Raw genomic sequence first — 16,859 nt, forward strand, 5'->3', positions numbered from 1 at the left:
GAGATTGGAGAAACTGGGTCTCTTTTCCCTGGAGAAGAGGAGACTTAGAGGGGATATGATAGAGACTTATAAGATCATGAAGGGCATAGAGAGAGTAGAGAGGGACAGATTCTTCAAACTTTCTAAAAATAAAAGAACAAGAGGGCACTCGGAAAAGTTGAAAGGGGACAGATTCAAAACGAATGCTAGGAAGTTCTTCTTTACCCAACGAGTGGTGGACTACTGGAATGCGCTTCCAGAGGGCGTAATAGGGCAGAGTACAGTACTGGGGTTTAAGAAAGGATTGGACAATTTCCTGCTGGAAAAGGGGATAGAAGGGTATAAATAGAGGATTACTGCACAGGTCCTGGACCTGTTGTGCCGCCGCGTGAGCGGACTTCTGGGCATGATGGACCTCAGGTCTGACCCAGGAGAGGCATTGCTTATGTTCTTATGTTCTTCTTCGATGTCCAACTCCTCGAGAAGCACTCTCACGCCTCTCTAGAATATATGCTTGCCTCTGTCAACGATGAACTCCGCACTTACCCATTGGGCATCCTGTTACTATACCGCCCACCTACTCCTTGGACCAACTCATCCTATCTCGTCTTTGAGGCCATAACAAACGCCTTCCTTAAATTTCAAAGACTACTGATCGTTGGTGATATTAATCTCCACCTTGACGATACCACCAGCAAGGACACGATTGAATTTAACAACTTCCTTACCTCTCTAGGTTTCCCCCCACCTACCCCCTCTCCAACTCACGAAAAGGGGCACACACTAGACTTCACCACTTTCCTTGATCTTACCGCCTTCAAAACTTCAACAGACGACACTCGTTGGGAACAAGTCCCTTGGTCTGACCACTTCTTAGGGGCTACCTGTCTCCCCATTTTCATTTCACACCTTGAATCCCCATCCAGCTCCTCTCACTCCATAACCTTCTGCAAAAAAACTTCGAGCGATCTATTCTGGTCCAAATTCCTCAATCAACTCTCCTCCAAACCCAAGCATATAGATCCCGAATCCTACTGGCACAACTGGATCTCCCTCTCCGAATCCACCTACCACTCCCTTGCTCCAATATCCACCAAAACCATTTCCTACCCCCGAAAGGCCCCCTGGTATCTCCCACTTCACAGAGAATTGAAACAGAAATGTCGCGCTTTGGAGCGCAAATGGAAAAAATCTAGATCCCCTTCAGATAGACAAACTTTACAATTCAACACTAAAAAAAGCCAGGAAGAACTTCTTTGGAGATAAGATCTCTAAATCCAACAACCAGATCACTGCGCTGTTTAACATCTGGCGCTCCTTAACTACAAAAAAGGACCCATCCCTGCTCCCCTCGTCTCTTGTCAGCTGACGCCCTACCAAAATTCTTCAATGAAAAGGTTACCACCTTAAGATGTTCCTTCCCGCCTACAATCGCCTACAATTCCCTGGCTTCTATTGACCCCAACCCTACCCTACCTGTCTCTAATCCCATTCCAGCCGACAGAACCTGGACTGTCTTTGAGCTTGTCTCCGAATCACAAGTTTTCAAACTTTGCCTCAAACTAAAAACTTGCAAGTGTACCTTGGACCCTTTCCCCTCCTACCTATTTGAGAATATCTCTACACAGGCCATCGCTTCCCTCACCAATCTTATAAACTCTGCCCTATCATCGGGCCTTTTCTCCTCCAAAATGGGACACATTGCTCTGACTCCCCTACTGAAAAAGACCGACCTTGACCCCTCCATACCATCCAATTACCGTCCAATAGCAAATATCCTTCTCCTAACCAAGATGTTAAAATCTATCATATCCACTCAACTTCATTCTATCTAGAAAGATTCTCTATTCTCCTACCCCACCAATTCGGCTTCAGACCCAACTTCAGCACCGAATCCCTATTGGCCTCACTAATCTCTAAAGTGCAACAACTCCATTCTTGCAACAAATTTGCTGTGCTTCTACAATTCGACCTCTCCGAAACTTTCGACGTCATCCATCATGATATCCTAATCTTCCAACTCTCCAAAATAGGCATAAGCTCCACAGTCCTAGACTGGTTCTCAAAATTCCTATGTTCCCGTTCCTACACCGTTAACATAAACGGTACCTCATCCTCCCCCTGGAAGCCAATATGTGGAGTCCCGCAGGCTCACCCCTCTCTCCTATCCTTTTCAACATCTACATGTCCTCTCTGAAACTCTTCCAGCTCTCCCCCCTTGAAACTCTCTACACCTATGCCGACAACATCCTCATCCTCCTCGAGACCGACTCGAACCTCACTAAACTCGCTGGAAACATATCTGCATGTATATTGAACCTCCAATCCTGGGCCCAATCTGTACAAATGAAACTAAACGAGTCCAAAACAAAATTACTTTGGCTTGGCCCAATATTAGATCATTTACCCACCTCCATCCCACTATCTTCCGGCCCCACTCTTCATCTTGAATTTTCAAGCAAAGTCCTGGGCATCATCATAGACTCATCTCTCTCCTTCAATGACCACCTCAACTCCTTGATAAAAAAAACGCTTCTCTAACCTTCATATGCTGAGGAAAGTGAGATCCTGCTTTCATCATTCTCACTTCGCCGTCCTTGTTCAATCCACCATCCTCTCTAGACTGGATTATTGCAACTCCATCTATATAAGCCTAACTAAGAAAAACCTCTATAGACTTCAGCTAATTCAGAATGCCGCGGCTAAGCTCATTTTCACAAAAGGCAAGTTCAACCACGTCTCTCCACTTCTGTCCAAGCTTCACTGGCTTCCAGTACATTACAGAATCCTCTTTAAATGTGCCTGCTTAGCGTTCAAGATCCTACACGGCATCCTTCCTCCCGTTATTCCACTCCTTTGGAACTCCTCAAACCCTAACTCCTCCAGATCCTCCCAAAAACTGAAACTATCATTCCCTTCTACAAAAGGTATATCCCGCGCAGGAAAACTAGGAACATCTCTCCCCTTTAGAATCACAGAACTCTGGAACCTCACCTCCCCGCTCAGAAATTCAAATTCCCTCCAACTCTTCCGCAAACACCTGAAAACTTGGCTCTTTTCAAAAATCTAACACCTCCCGCTCTCTAGTACCTTGACCCCTCTCTACCCTCTTAGTTCCTTTCCTATTACCCTTCTTCTTCTGGAATTCCTTTCTATCCTAATTCTGTAAACCGTGCCGAGCTCTACGCTTGCGGAGATGGCGCGGTATACAAACCTAAGGTTTAGTTTAGTTTATGTGAGTGAAGAAGCGATATGGATCGCTCTGAAAAAAAGAAGATGGAACTTCTATCTATGTGGGTGTAGTCTACAAACCTCCGACTCAATCGCAGCAAATTGATAAAGATCTGTTTGTGGATATCCAAAAGTTTGGAAGGAAAGAGAGGTGCTGCTGTTGGGAGATTTCAACTGCTGAATGAGGACTGGAATGTTCCATCTGCGGAATTGGAAAGAAGTAGGGAGATTGTGGTTGCCTTTCAAGAGGTTCTGCTCAGACAAATGATGACGGAACCCAAGAGGTAAAAAGTGATATTGGATCTGGTCCTCACAAATGGAGAGTATCTCTAATGTTAGAGTGGTTGCTCACCTGGGAAGTAGGAGCCACAGGGTATGGCGAGCAGCCACTCAGAGCCATGGACATGGCCAAAGCCGCAGATCATACATGGCATCTGAGAGATAAGAAGCGCCCAGCTCAATTTTAGCTGCCTCCTGATCCACTAAGGACCAATCATCAGACACCCAGTCTAGAACACACTCAGACCATCGAAAACAAGCCCGAGCCACCAGACCGCCACACATCACCACCTGGACTGTCAGGGCAGCCACATCAAAACTCTTCTTAAGAAGAGACTATCTTATAATCCTCAGAGTCCTGTAAGGCTGAGCCAACCTCAACAGGCACAGTATGCCGATGCGTGATGACCAAGACCACTGCATTCACCATGGGAGGCTTCAGGGTATCCATATCCCCCTCTAGAATGGGATACAGGCGAGCCATGGACTGCGTGAAACGAAAAGGCATTTCTGCCACCTTCCACTGCTGAGAATTATATCCCGAATATCCTGATATATAGGAAAAGAGCAGGACGACGAGCAGATCCTCCGAAGCAGGGAGTCCACCACATGCAGGGGCTCCTTTGTATTCTCCTTGAAACGCAAAACTGAAGAAACCTGAAGAATAAGCTCCTGGAGCTCTTCCCACTGAAAAATGCACACCACCGATGCATCCTTGCCAGATGGCGGCTCCGTAGAACACCCGTCAGCACAATCCATCCTCCCAAGAGGATCTTGGGGGTCCACCAAGGGGTCCAGGTCCTCATCAGCTGTAAACGCATCTTCAAACAAAAAATCTTCATCCCATGAGAACTTTGGCCGCTTGGATGAAGATGGAGGGAACTGGGTTGGAACCGGCGCCGGGGGAACCGAATGGGAGGTGGACGTGGAAGGCAAAAGTTCCCCAAAACACCAGACCCCTGGGGAAGAAACAGGACCCCCCGGCTGCCTGCAAATAAGCCTTGCACAAGGCTAAAACAAATCCGATGAAAACCCCCCTGGCAGCACAGCAGGACTCTCTGCTAAAGCAGGAGACCCAGCAGAAACCTGCCCCTTTCTCTCTAATACAGGGGGAAGGTCACCCGAGGCTGCAGACAAGATGGAGAAGCCACTACTTGCCCTGGAAGGGAAGGAATATTGCTACTCCTTGGGTTTTAGCTTGAGTACTAGTGACCTGGATTGGCTACCATGAGAACAGGCTACTGGGCTTGATGGATGACTGATCTGACCCAATAATGGCTATTCTTATGTTCCCGCCAAAACCGGAGCAAAACCCACTGAAAAAACTCTCGAGGCCTGCAGAAGTAAGGGAGTCCTTAGCACTATTGGCGATAAGGGAAACCTCCTTTCCCTGACCGTTAGCGGGTGGGAAAATTCTTGTGTGAGCGGTAGGGAAGTATGGGCTTCCCCTCTCTGTCTGCTGCCAACGAGTGGTGTACGCGCAAAGGGAAACCCTGCTCACTGGCACACAAAGCTGATGAGGATCCCTCTTCAGTGGCTGGTGCAGCTCATGCACACGCTGGCCGCATCAACCTCGCGGCGGGAACACAATGAGCACTTATGCCCTGTGCTCATTGCGAAACCAATACTACGGAAAAAAACAAAGTGCCGGTTAGCAATTTAAAGTCAATTTACCTTAATTGAAGGCTTACAGCTGAGGCACCTCTACAGAAAAAATTTGGGGAAGTGGGGGAGAGGGGGGAGGGAACGACCCGTCGAGTTTAGCACCCCCGAGGTCAGATGGACCCCCAAGGGCTCCCCAAGCTCAATCTGGCACCACAAAAAGGGACAAGAAGGTCAAATCTTTTAATCCCAAATCCAACAGCTTCCAACACTAAACCAGGGAAATCCAACAGCTTTCAACACTGCACAAGCTTATCAACCTCCACCTGCTGGAGACTGAGAGCAGACTGATTGTACTTGGGACTGCACATCTCACTAGTACAGTGGTCTCAAACTCAAACCCTTTGCAGGGCCACATTTTGGATTTCTAGGTACTTGGAGGGCCTCAGAAAAAATAGTTAATGTCTTATTAAAAAAATGACAATTTTGCATGAGGTAAAACTCATAGTTTATAAATCTTTCCTTTCGGCTAAGTCTTAATATTAATATTGTCATTTATAGCTAAAGAGACATATGATCAAGAAACTGTTTTATTTTACTTTTGTGATTGATAAACATACCAAGGGCCTCAAAATAGTACCTGGCGGGCCACATGTGGCCCCTGGGCCGCCAGTTTGAGACCACTGCACTAGTACTACAGCCAAAAGTTTGTGTCTCAGTCTCCACCTGCTGGTCATAGTGAGCTATTACCCATCAGTTTCTGTGCCGGTCTGGAAAGACGATATAACATAGCAATTTTTGTTTTTTGGTGGAGGGGAGCCTAAGTACTAACTCCAGAAATCACTAAGTCAAAACTAAGGACCCCTCTAATATTCCCCATAGTGAATAAAGGGAGTACTCACTGTGACTTCTGGTGCTTGTTTGTCTGAATCAGCCTGGCTTTAGGGAAAGGATTTCTGCTTCAGAAAGGGTTCAGACTTCGGCCGTTTAAGGAATTCTTCTGGCTGCCGGTAGGACGGATCACGACCACTATCTCTCACCCCTGAGATTCCTTACACAGTGAAGGGGAGAGAAAATATGCAGTTTCCTCCTTGATACCCCGAGGGCTCTTACTTGGGCCACATAATATGCACTCAAGCCTCTGCTAAAATCAGCAGACGAGCCGCTCCCAGGGGGATGGACCCCAAGTTTCTAAAGGAACCCAAAGCAGGTTGGCTCCATAGGTACTCTTTGAGATTGGCCTGGGAGCAGCAGTCTTCCTCTGTGGGACTGTGCCCTTTCCCCGATGGAGTATGCCCGAGCAGGGGACCTCCAGGTACCAAAGCATAAGAACATAAGAATTGCCGCTGCTGGGTCAGACCAGTGGTTCATCGTGCCCAGCAGTCTGCTCACTCGGCGACCCCCAGGTCAAAGACCAGTGCTCTAAATGAGTCTAGCTTTACCTGCGTACATTGCAGTTTAATAGGAACTTGCCCAACTTTGTCTTGAATCCCTGGAGGGTGTTTTTCCGTATAACAGACTCCAGAAGAGCGTTCCAGTTTTCTACCACTCTGGGTGAAGAAGAATTTCCTTACGTTTGTACGGAATCTATCCCCTTTCAACTTCAGAGAGTGCCCTCAACAATCTATCTTTATCTGCTAAGTCTATTCCCTTCAGTATTTTGAATGTTTCGATCATGTCCCCTCTCAGTCTCTTCTTTTCAAGGGAGAAGAGGCCCAGTTTCTCCAATCTCTCATTGTACGGCAACTCCTTCAGCCCCTTAACCATTTTAGTCACTCTTCTCTGCCCTTTCGAGTAGTACCATGCCCTTCTTCATGTATGGCGACCAATGCTGGACGCAATACTCCAGGTGAGGGCGCACCATGGCCCGATACAGCGGCATGATAACCTTCTCTGATCTGTTCGTGATCCCCTTCTTTATCATTCCTAGCATTCTATTTGCTCTTTTCACCGCCGCTGCGCATTGTGCGGACGGCTTCATCGACTTGTCAATCAGAACTCCCAAGTCTCTTTCCTGTGAGGTCTCTTCAAGTACCGCCCCGGACATCCTGTATTCGTGCATGAGGTATTTGTTACTGATATGCATCACTTTACACTTAGCCACGTTGCTATGTCGATGCCCATTTCTCGAGCAAAGAAAACTGAGGAGAGTGCTATTCTCCACTGCAGAAGGGGAGGAGCTTTAAGTTCTTAAAGTGATACCCTTCTGGAAATGGGAACTAACAGCTACAGTATAGACTCCTGTGTATCCGCAACAAAAGCAACAGCTACAGTTCAGAATCCTGTCTTCGCTACAGAACTGGAAATTACTCAGCCAAGTTGATATTCAGTGCAGTACCTGAATAGGTGCCAACACTGAATACTGAAGCACAATTTAGCTGGTGATGGGACAGCATTAAAAAAACAAATGCTGACTGCTGTTGATTGTTACCCCTTGGTCTTTTATTTATATGTTCCCTAAAGGTTTTTTTTTCTATATTTATGTTTATATTGGTAATGCTTTTTTGTTTGTTCTTTTATGGTTAGTTTGTTTTTATACCATATTAAGGTTAGTAAGTATGATGAATATGTACAATGCAGGAGAAAATCTCAGGCCTTGATGTAGTAAACTAATATTTCACACTTAACACTGCTGTAAAGTGCATGCCAACAGGAAAAAGAGCAAACACTTCAATAATGTGCAGCAGAGGAGAGGGGTGGCATTCCCACTTCCTATCCCTTCTCAAAGCTGTCTGGTCCAGGGAATGCCTAGCTGGGGCAGCTTGAAGAGAGCTGGGGAATAATCTAGTAGTGTACTTCTCTTGAAAAACTGCAGGGATGGAGCAGTAAAGCACAGTTACTTACCGTAACGGGTGTTATCCAGGGACAGCAGGCATATATTCTCACATGTGGGTGACGTCATCTACGGAGCCCCGGCGCGGACAGCTTTTCAAGCAAACTTGATTGAAGTTTCAAGTTTGCACACTGCACCACGCATGTGCATGCCTTCTCGCCCACTAGAGGGCGCATCCCACCTCGTGGTCCTCAGTTCCATAACTAGCAAGGAAGCCATCCCCGGGGAGGCGGGCGGGTTGTGAGAATATATGCCTGCTGTCCCTGGATAACACCTGTTACGGTAAGTAACTGTGCTTTATCCCAGGACAAGCAGGCATGATATTCTCACATGTGGGTGACCTCCAAGCTAACCAAAAAAGGGCAGGTGGGAGGATGGCGATTTAGGAAAACAGATTTTGCAAAACTGACTGGCCAAACCGGCCGTCACTCCTGGATAACGTGTCCAGGCAGTAATGAGAGGTGAATGTATGAACCGAAGACCAAGTGGCAGCCTTACATATGTCCTCCATCGGAGTGGATCGGAGGAAAGCTATCGAAGCTGCCATCGCTCGGACCTTGTGCCCCGTGACTCGACCCGGGGGAGGAAGGCCGGCCTGAGCGTAGCAAAAGGAAATGCAAGCGGCCAACCAGTTAGACAGAGTGCGCTTGGAAACTGGATGCCCTAATCGATTGGGATCGAAGGACAAGAACAATTGAGGAACCTTCCGATGAGGCCTGGTGCGTTGAAGATAAAATGCCAACGCCCTCTTACAGTCAAGCGTGTGAAGCGCCGTCTCGCCCGGATGGGAGTGGGGCTTCGGGAAGAACACAGGAAGGACAATGGACTGATTGAGGTGGAAGTCAGAAACAACTTTAGGTAAAAATTTAGGATGGGTGCGGAGGACCACCTTGTCGTGATGGAAGACAGTGAAAGGAGGGTCCGCGACCAAGGCTTGCAACTCCCCAATCCGCCTGGCGGAGGTGAGGGCAATTAGAAACACCGCCTTCCAAGTCAGAAATTTCAAGGGGGATTTGTTGAGTGGCTCAAACGGGGGTTTCATCAGTTGAGCCAGAACCACATTCAAATTCCACACGACGGACGGAGGCTTAAGAGGGGGGCAAACCCTGAGTAACCCTTTCATGAAGCGTGTCACCAAGGGATGGAGTGACAGAGGGCGTCCCTCCAGAGGTTGGTGGAAAGCAGAAATCGCACTGAGGTGAACCCGCACCGAAGTGGTTTTCAAGCCGGAGCGCGACAAATGAAACAAATATTCTAAAACCGAGGATACCGGAACTGATACCGGATCCAGGTGGAAAGACGAGCACCAGGTGGAGAACCTGGTCCATTTCTGCGCATAGCAAAGCCTCGTCGAGATCTTGCGGGAGGCTTCCAACACCTCCTTCACCGATTGAGACAGGTCCGGAGGAGTCAGGGAACAAGAAACCAGGCTGTCAGGTGCAATGACTGCAGATTGGGATGTAACATGGATCCTTGACTCTGAGACAGCAGAGAAGGAGAGACAGGCAGGGGAAGAGGCTCTCTGGCACTGAGCTGGAGCAGCAGGGAGAACCAGTGCTGACGCGGCCATCGAGGTGCTATGAGAATCATCGTGGCCGTGGACGATTTTAGGTGTACCAACGTCCGCATGATCAGAGGGAACGGAGGGAATGCATACAGGAACCTCCCTTCCCAGTCGAGTAGGAAGGCATCCGCTTCCAGACGGTCCTGCGAGTACATCCGAGAACAATATAGTGGTAGTTTGTGTGTCTCCGGAGAGGCAAACAGATCCACCTGTGGCGTTCCCCAGCGAGCGAAAATCTCGTGTAGAACTGCTGAGTGTAGAGTCCACTCGTGCGGTTGCAGAAGTCGACTCAGTTTGTCCGCCAAGCAATTCCGTTCTCCTTGGATGTAGACCGCCCGGAGGAAGATGTTCCGGGAGGCCGCCCACTCCCAGAGGCGAAGAGCTTCGGAGCAGAGGGGCCATGATCCCGTTCCTCCCTGCTTGTTCACATAATACATTGCCACCTGATTGTCCGTGCGGACGAGGACCACCTGGTCCTGCAATATGTGAACGAAGGCTCGAAGTGCTAGGAAGATGGCTCGCAGCTCTAGCACGTTGATGTGACACTGACGGTCTTCTGTCGACCACAGGCCCTGCGTGCGAAGACCGTCGAGATGGGCTCCCCACGCGTACTCCGAGGAGTCCGTGGTCAGGACCTTGCGAAAAGGCGGAGTGAGGAACAATAGCCCCATGGACAGATTTGAAGAGTCTGTCCACCAACGCAGCGATTTCCGCAAGGGCGGAGTTACCGAAATGAGGCGAGACACCGGGTCGCACTCCTGACGCCACTGGGACGCGAGGGTCCACTGAGGGATCCTCAGATGTAGCCTCGCAAACGGCGTGACATGTACCATCGAGGCCATATGGCCCAGCAGCATCATCATGCGCTTGGCCGAGACCCTCGATAGTTGAGAGACCTGGCGGCTCATCCGTACCAAGGTTTCCAACCGCTGGGTCGGCAGGTAGGAGCGTAGGCGCACCGTGTCCAGCACCGCACCTATGAATTGAAGAGACTGAGACGGCCTCAATTGAGACTTTGGAAAGTTTATCTCGAACCCGAGAGTTTGCAGGAAGGTAATAGACTGTCGGGTCGCTGAGATAACCCCCTCCCTGGTCGGGGCTTTGATGAGCCAATCGTCCAGGTAAGGGAACACATGGAGTCCACGTGACCTCAGGGCTGCCGCAACCACCACCATGCACTTCGTGAATACTCGTGGGGACGCGGCCAGGCCGAAGGGCAGTACCCCCACCTGGAATCGTAAGAATCTTCGGCAGGCGGGGTGCACCGGAACATGGGTGTATGCTTCCTTCAGGTCGAGGGAGCACATCCAGTCCCCTTCCTCCAAGAGAGGATACAAAACCGGGAGAGATAGCATTCGAAACTTCTCCCGGGCCAGGAATTTGTTGAGCTTCCTGAGGTCCAGTATGGGGCGCAGGTCCCCGGTCTTTTTTGGAACCAAAAAGTAGCGGGAGTAAAACCCCGTACCCCGCTGGTCCTTGGGGACCGGCTCGACCGCCCGAAGCTTCAAGAGGGCTTTGGCTTCGGTTATAAGGGTCGGTAGCTGCGAACGGTTGCAGGGGACTAAACTTGGAGGACTGTCCGGTGGCGAGGACACAAAGTTGAGCGAGTAGCCCTCGGAGACGATCTGGAGCACCCAAGCGTCTGAGGTAATCCCGGTCCATGCCTCCCGGAAGGACCGCAGCCGGCCCCCGATAGGAAGGGGTTCCTGTGAAAGTGCGGAGGGGAACCCGCCCCGTCCGCTCAGCCCGTCAAAAGGAAGGCGCGGGCTTAGAAGGGCCTTGCGCCTGTGCTTGGGTTTGTCCCCCTCTGCCTCGCTGAGACGGACGTCTCGGAGGCGGTCTCGAGAAAGCCGGGGTCGACTTCTGAGGGTATCGGCGCGGCGGAGGCCGAAAGGGTTTCTGCGGCGGGGGTCTAGGTTTGGGGCGGACCAGGGATGCTAGAGAGCGCTCCTGTTCCGACAGGCGTTTGGTCGCCGCATCCAATGACTCGTCGAATAACTCGGACCCCACACAAGGCAAGTCAGCCAGGCGTTCCTGCAGGTTTGGGTCCATGTCGAGGGTGCGAAGCCAGGCCAAGCGGCGCATGGCCACCGAGAGGGCCGACACCCTCGAAACCAGCTCAAAGGCGTCGTACACTGCGTGGAATAGGTACAACCGCAATTGAGACAGGTTGGACATAAACTTATCGAATCCTGCTCTTTGGGAGTCCGGTAACGAGTTTCGATATTGAGGAAGATCCTTCACCATACCACGCAAATAGGAGGAAAAGGTGAAGGCGTAATTTAGAACCCTGGTGGCCATCAGGGAATTTGAATAGAGGCGACGGCCAAATTTGTCCAGGGTCCGCCCCTCCCTGCCTGGTGGAACCGCCGCAGAAACCCGTGAGGGTTGTGATTTTTTAAGAGCAGACTCCACCAGAAGAGACTGGTGGGAGAGCTGCGCCTTATCGAACCCTTTAGGGGGAATCGTCCTATACTTCGATTCCATTTTCGAAGGCACAGACGTGCCTGTAAGAGGGCTTGACAAGTTATTCAGCCAGGTTTGCAGAAGGACACTGTTGAGAGGGAGTCTAGGCACCTCCCTAGGAAGAGTAGGGAGGTCCTGTTCCTCCAAAAATTCTTTGGAATACCGGGAGCCTACCATGAGGTCAATCCCCAGGGCTTGGGCCATGTCCTGAACGAAGGATGAAAATGAGGACGGCCTAGCCTGGGGGGACGGGGTTCTCGACCGCCCCACCGAGGAGAGGGGGGAGGCTTCATGGGAATAATGAGGATCCCTAACCGATCCCGAATCCCAGGATCCCCTCTCGAGGGCCCTCGAGGGGGAAGGGGAAGTTGTCCTCCTCGCAGAACCCTTGGGTGAGGACCCCGGGGTTCGTGGGACACTCTCCCGTTTCCTCGGCGAGGCGGCCCGGGAAGACTTCCCATGAGGTGAGCGGAGGAGCCTCGGGTTGTCGAGGCGCAACTCCGACACCTGCAGCGCCTCGCCCCCGAACGACGAGGAACGGTCGCGCCGAGGCGAGCCTCGGGGCCGCTTAGACTTCCTCGATCGACGCCCCGTCCGAGGTCGCGTCGAGGGCGAGGCGTGTCTGGAAGACCCGGAGGAAGAGGAGGAAAGACGGCGCACTCTGCGCAACTTTTCCTTGGGCCTTACACTCCGCTCAGGGGGTTCCCCCGAGGTCGAGGTCCGGGGCGGGGCCGAGACCGAGGTGAACGGGGTCACCGTACCCGAGACCGAGGTCGCCGAGGTCGGGGCTCCCGAGGGAGCCCAGGCCGGGGCCTCCGAGACCGAAGGCGTCCCGGCCGAGGTCGAGGCCGCCGGAACCGCAGCACGCTGCAACACTTCCAGGGCTCCCGACAGCTCCGATGAGATCAGAGCTCGGAGGAGATCCTGGAAGGCCGGAATCCCCACGAAGGTGGGGAGTTCCGAGTCCGGGGCACACTCCCTGGAGGGCGACCTCGGTTTCGAGTATTCCCTCGGGGTGTGCGGAGTCGAGGTCCGATGCGGGGCCGGGGTCGACCCACCCGCCTTGGCCTGACTCGAGGATGGCTTCTTTGCTGAAGGGGATGGAACAGAGGACTTACCCGAAGCTTGCTTCACTGACGACGCCTTCGAGGAAGAGGGCCGAGGCGAGGCCGAGGCCCCCGAGGACGCCGAGGCCGAGGTCAAGGCCGGGGCCGAAGCCGAGGCCGACGTCGAGGCCTTAGGCGGTGCGTCGACGGCGAACAATTCGGCCATTCTTGCCTTACGGCGACGGAGGGCCCTGTTTTGGAAGGTAGCACAGCGATCACACGAGTCTGTCGGATGTTCGGGCCCAAGACAGACGATGCACCACCGGTGAGGGTCAGTGATGGAAAGCAACCTCTCGCACCGGCTGCACTTTTTGAATCCCGTAACAGGACGGGACATCCACTAAGAAAAAGAAGAAGGCCGGGAACGTACCGACGTCCCACGGCCACGGATTCCGGGAGCCCCCGGAGTCCGATGAAAAACGAAAGACTTTTTTTTTTTTTTTTTTGAAGGGAAACGAAAAGAACAAAACAGCACCGCGAACTAATTCGAAGGAAAACAAACTAAACGCGGCAGCTAGAAGGCAAAAACACTGGAGCTCAGATCCACAGGGCTTTCTTGCTCCGCGGAAAAATTTGAACTGAGGACCACGAGGTGGGATGCGCCCTCTAGTGGGCGAGAAGGCATGCACATGCGTGGTGCAGTGTGCAAACTTGAAACTTCAATCAAGTTTGCTTGAAAAGCTGTCCGCGCCGGGGCTCCGTAGATGACGTCACCCACATGTGAGAATATCATGCCTGCTTGTCCTGGGATAACAATGCTGTAGGAGAGCTAAGAGCAGCAGCATGGATAGAAAAGATAGGTCTCTAGGGTTGCATGATTTCTGTGGCCATAATGGGGGTCATGACAGCAGTGCATTAAAATCCTCTGATGTGAATACATGTATCAGACGGTTGTAATCTGAAGTCTGTGAATCTTGACAAATTAGTTAGCACGCCTATAGGCTCACTAGAATATGTAATATGTAATAAGGTAGAAGACAACCTACTTGCGTTTCACATCGAAATCTAAGACTCGGATGTAGTCTACTAGCACAGCAAATGGTCCATCAGCAAGATGTGTTGTGGATTGGCGAAGGATCTGGTTTAACACAGTGCGATGAGTCTCTGACAAAGAAGACAAAAAGTGAGCCCCTGACTTGACACACTTGACAGAATAACTTAATTCCTGAAGCTCATTTTGTTTCTTTACTTGCTACATATCCCATCTCCTTCCTCATAAGCATTCCACACAAACCGGCAATTCACTTCCCACCTGTACTACAGCTCACCTCCATTCTTATAAAGACATATCTAATTCCAATCAGATAACACTAAACATACCCTTCTCTCTTGCTCTATACAGTTCCTTCCTGTACTGGAGTCAGATGACTTCATTTTATTCAGAAAAATTAGATATTAATCTGAAATGATTATCCACTTAATCCCTGGTTTCAAGATACACCTAGGATCATCTCTACTGACCTATTACTATTAATAATCATTTTTATAGAGCTGCCAGATGTACACAGTGTTGTACATTAAACATGTAAGAGACGATCCCTACTCAAAAGAGCTTACAATCTAATCAAAGCAGACAAACGGTTCAAATAGGGGTTAGGAAATTTCTCACAGAGGGATGATAAATACAGACATTGGTAAGAGTTAGGTGTTAAAAGCAGCCTTGAAAAGGAGAAATTAGGTCCATACCTGCTAATTTTCTCTCTCTTAATTCCTCCAGACTAGCACAGAAACGGATGTGTTTACGCTCCTCTGCCAGCAGGTAGAGACTGAGACATTGACTTTTGGCTACAATACAAGTCCCTATTACACTCAGTCTTAACGAATAGCCAAGCAGAAAAAAACAACTAGGCTGAAAAACTTACAACATCTCAAGTCCACACTTACATGGAGAAGAAAAAAGGAAAACATGTTGGATACTGATTAGAATAGGAACCTTTCAGAAACCCCCTCAGTTCGCCAGCTATACCAAATGCTGCTGCTCTTTAAACTCCCCCAAAACTAATCATGATATATAGGAAATTCCAGAATGTGAGGCAAAGCAGCTCAAAGAGGAACCATGCCATGTGCGGAACACTAATCTTCAAAAAGACGCCAAAAATGGACATAAGCCTGAGAGGTGGAAATTCTCTGAGAACCTAAGAGAGTGGAGATCAACTTATCTGAATATCCCTTCTTCCTTAGGTGAGCCCTTTCAAGAGCTAAGCCATAAGACAAAAGAGATTGAACATTGGAATGGGACCCCGGTCTGATAATCAGTTGAGAGGGGCAGAGGGAGAGGATCTGCAACTAGCAGACAAACCAGATCCGCATACCACGGGTGCCTGGGCCAGTCCAGAGCCATCAGGTTCATGCAGCCTGTATGCTGGGCAATCCAAAGAACTCTGCCCACCCAGAGGCCATGGAGGAAAGACATACAGCAGGCCATCCAATGGCTAAGCCTGCACCAGAGCATCCATCCCCTCAACGAATGAAAAAGCAATCCCTGCGACGAATGAAAAAGCTCGGCCTGTGATTAGCTAACCCCAAGCCTGAACAATGAACTCTAAGGCCTCCAAGCCTGAGACACCACTCTCCGGGATCCAGCACATGACGACTTAGAAAATATGCCTGGATGTTGTCCATGCCAGCAATGTGGGAAGCTGAGATGTCCCGAAGATGAGCCTCTGCCCATTCCATGAGCAGAGGGTTTCCAGCACCACCAGATGGCTCTTGGTGCCCCCTTGACAATTGACATAGGCCACCGCTGTGGCATTGTCTGAGAAACTCGAACTGACTTACCCTCTAGCAAGGACTGGAATTCCATCAATGCTAGCCAAATGGCTCTGGTCAACAGGACATTGATCAACCAGGACGCCTCCACCGGTGTCCATCTGCCCTGAGCTGAGCTGAGCTGAGTGACTGAGATACTGAGTTCCCCATCCGAGGAGACTGTGAGAAGCACGGTCCACTGGGGTTGATTGGGACTCACTCCCTGAACCAGAATGAAAGACTGGAGCCACCAGCATAGGCTGCGCCAAAATAATCTCCTGAGTGGGACAGGCGAGTCCAAATTGTGAAACTGTGGCAACCACTGTCAAAGAAGCGCATACTGAAGAGGACACATGTGAGTCTGAGCCCACCGGAACACTTCCAAGGAGGCCGCCACAGATCCCAAGACCTGCATAAAGTCTTGCACCAGCGGACATCTACAATCCATCAGAGAGTGAATCTGCAATTTGCACACCTGGGCCTCTGGAAGGAAAACTCTCCCCAAGCTGGTACTGAAAAGAATGCCAAGATACTCCAAGCGCTGAGACTGAGAAACGATTCTTGGCCAGGTTGACCACCCAGCCCAGGGACTGGAGAAACTCCACAACTCAAGCCGTAACCTGGGAACTCTTCTGCAATGACTTTGCTCGTATCAACCAATCGTCCAGGTAGGAGGGGTGCACCAGAATGCCCTCCTTATGCAACGCTGCTGTCACCACTACCATAATCTTGGTGAAGGTGCATAGTGCCGTAGCTAGACCAGAGGAGTCCTGAAAGGACTGCTTGCGTTGGAAGAAACATCCTCTGGAAGGAAAAGAGGTCACACCGTGGCCAGGGCGGTACCTCTGAAAATCATTCAAACATCCCCGGGCAGAACCACTTCGCGAAGCCTGGAGAGGTCGGTATCTCCGGCAACCAAAGCACCTTAACATCACTCAAGACCTAAAGCAGTTTATCCAACTCCTCCCCGAAGAGAAAGGAGCCCTGAAAGGGAAACTTACTGAGTTTAGCCTTAGATGCTGCATCTGCCAACCAACCCTGAGGCCACAGG

The 16,859-nt window shown here is 50.5% G+C and overlaps 1 protein-coding gene across 7 annotated transcripts in view; it reads right to left on the bottom strand.

The window, feature by feature from the left end:
* Positions 1-16,859, bottom strand: part of HUWE1 (HECT, UBA and WWE domain containing E3 ubiquitin protein ligase 1) — a 779,197-nt gene that overhangs the window by 77,843 nt on the left and 684,495 nt on the right. For all 7 annotated transcript variants that reach the window (XM_033921870.1, XM_033921880.1, XM_033921834.1 and 4 more), the window contains one exon: positions 14,047-14,164. In XM_033921870.1, the coding sequence (XP_033777761.1) occupies positions 14,047-14,164 (118 nt within the window). The remainder of the gene's footprint in view (positions 1-14,046; positions 14,165-16,859) is intronic.

Source organism: Geotrypetes seraphini, chromosome 1 (assembly GCF_902459505.1).
Source record: "Geotrypetes seraphini chromosome 1, aGeoSer1.1, whole genome shotgun sequence".
NCBI classification, from domain to species: domain Eukaryota; kingdom Metazoa; phylum Chordata; class Amphibia; order Gymnophiona; family Dermophiidae; genus Geotrypetes; species Geotrypetes seraphini.